The sequence below is a fragment of the Plectropomus leopardus genome, unplaced genomic scaffold (assembly GCF_008729295.1).
Source record: "Plectropomus leopardus isolate mb unplaced genomic scaffold, YSFRI_Pleo_2.0 unplaced_scaffold6359, whole genome shotgun sequence".
Lineage (NCBI taxonomy): Eukaryota > Metazoa > Chordata > Actinopteri > Perciformes > Serranidae > Plectropomus > Plectropomus leopardus.
In genome coordinates, this window is record NW_024669943.1 from 1550 (window position 1) to 3002 (window position 1453).

Genomic DNA, 1453 nt, shown 5'->3' on the forward strand with positions numbered 1-1453 from the left:
GATTAAAATTGACTCATGGTGTCGCTGTTGGCTGACAGATAAAAGCCCCTCACCACTCCACCCCCTACTAGTAACTGGAGATCAGCTGCAAAATTTCCAGAGAAAACGGTTACATGTCCGAGCAGATTATTCTGCGTATTACTGTAAGTGTTGGATTATTTGGTGTTGTTGGACATGATTTATGATATCTCGTTGGAAATTACAAGTTGTACTTGCTGAGGACGCTGTTTTTTTGTCACGATGGGAGACAAAGGATTTTCAACGCCTCGCCCGATCATCTGCTATGCTTTCTTCTTTGTAATACTGCGCCTCGTTTATGGTGACCTGAGTTATTCTGTCCCAGAGGAGATGAAACGCGAGTCTGTCATTGGAAATATCGCCAAAGATCTTGTTCTTGATCTGGGGACATTGGTTTCCCGAAAGGCCCGTGTTGATTTTACGGGGACTCGTAAACGGTACTGTGATATTAATCTGAATACTGGAGATTTGATCACATCGGAGAGAATGGACAGAGAAAGCCTTTGTGGCAAGAAACCCTCGTGCGTTGTGAAAGTAGATCTGGTGTTAGAAAATCCTCTGGAGCTTCATCGTGTAACTCTTCACGTTCAAGATGTCAATGATAACTCGCCAAAATTTAGAGAAAATTTGATTGAAATGGAAATACGCGAGTCATCTGAAAAGGGTAACCGCTTCTCTATCGAGGAGGCCCATGACGCAGATATAGGTCAAAATGCTGTTCAAAGGTACAGCTTACAAAAGAATGACAACTTTATTCTCGCTGTTGACAGTAACAAGGTTGAACTCGTGCTAGAGAATAAACTTGACCGAGAAAAGCAAAATGAGATTAACTTGCTTCTCACAGCTTTAGATGGTGGCTCTCCTCAGAGATCAGGTACTGTAGTCATACACGTCACTGTGCTGGATGCTAATGATAACGCCCCAGTGTTTAGCCAGGCCGTTTATAAAGCCAGTCTGCCTGAAAACTCTCCTCCAGATACCAAAGTGATCACTGTTAGTGCTACTGACGCAGATGAAGGAGTAAATGCAGATGTGACATATCACTTTGGTCACGTTTCTGATGACGATGTAAATGTATTTTCAATTGATCCTAAAAGTGGAGCAATTACAGTAACTGGTGTGATTGACTTTGAGGAAAGCAGTTCTTTTGAAATGAGAGTGCAAGCCAAAGATGGTTTAGGGCTCACTTCATACGCAAAAGTTATGTTAGATGTCACTGATATAAATGACCATGCCCCAGTTATATACCTTAAGTCACTGTCTAACCCCATACCTGAGAACGTGTCACCTGGTACAGAGGTGGGCATCATCAACGTGCAGGATAGAGACTCTGAGAATAACGGACAGGTCCGTTGCTCCATTCAGCAAAACGTCCCTTTTAAGTTGGTTCCTTCTATTAAAAACTATTATTCTCTGGTGACCACAGGACAACTGG

The 1453-nt window shown here is 42.7% G+C and overlaps 1 protein-coding gene across 1 annotated transcript; it reads left to right on the plus strand.

The window, feature by feature from the left end:
- Positions 1–240: 240 nt before the first annotated feature.
- Positions 241–1446, plus strand: LOC121939855 (protocadherin gamma-B5-like; the record flags this gene model as incomplete). The annotated part of the gene is made up of 1 exon (XM_042482787.1): positions 241–1446. A coding segment is annotated over exon 1 (1206 nt), but the record flags the coding sequence as incomplete, so codon positions are not given.
- Positions 1447–1453: the final 7 nt, after the last annotated feature.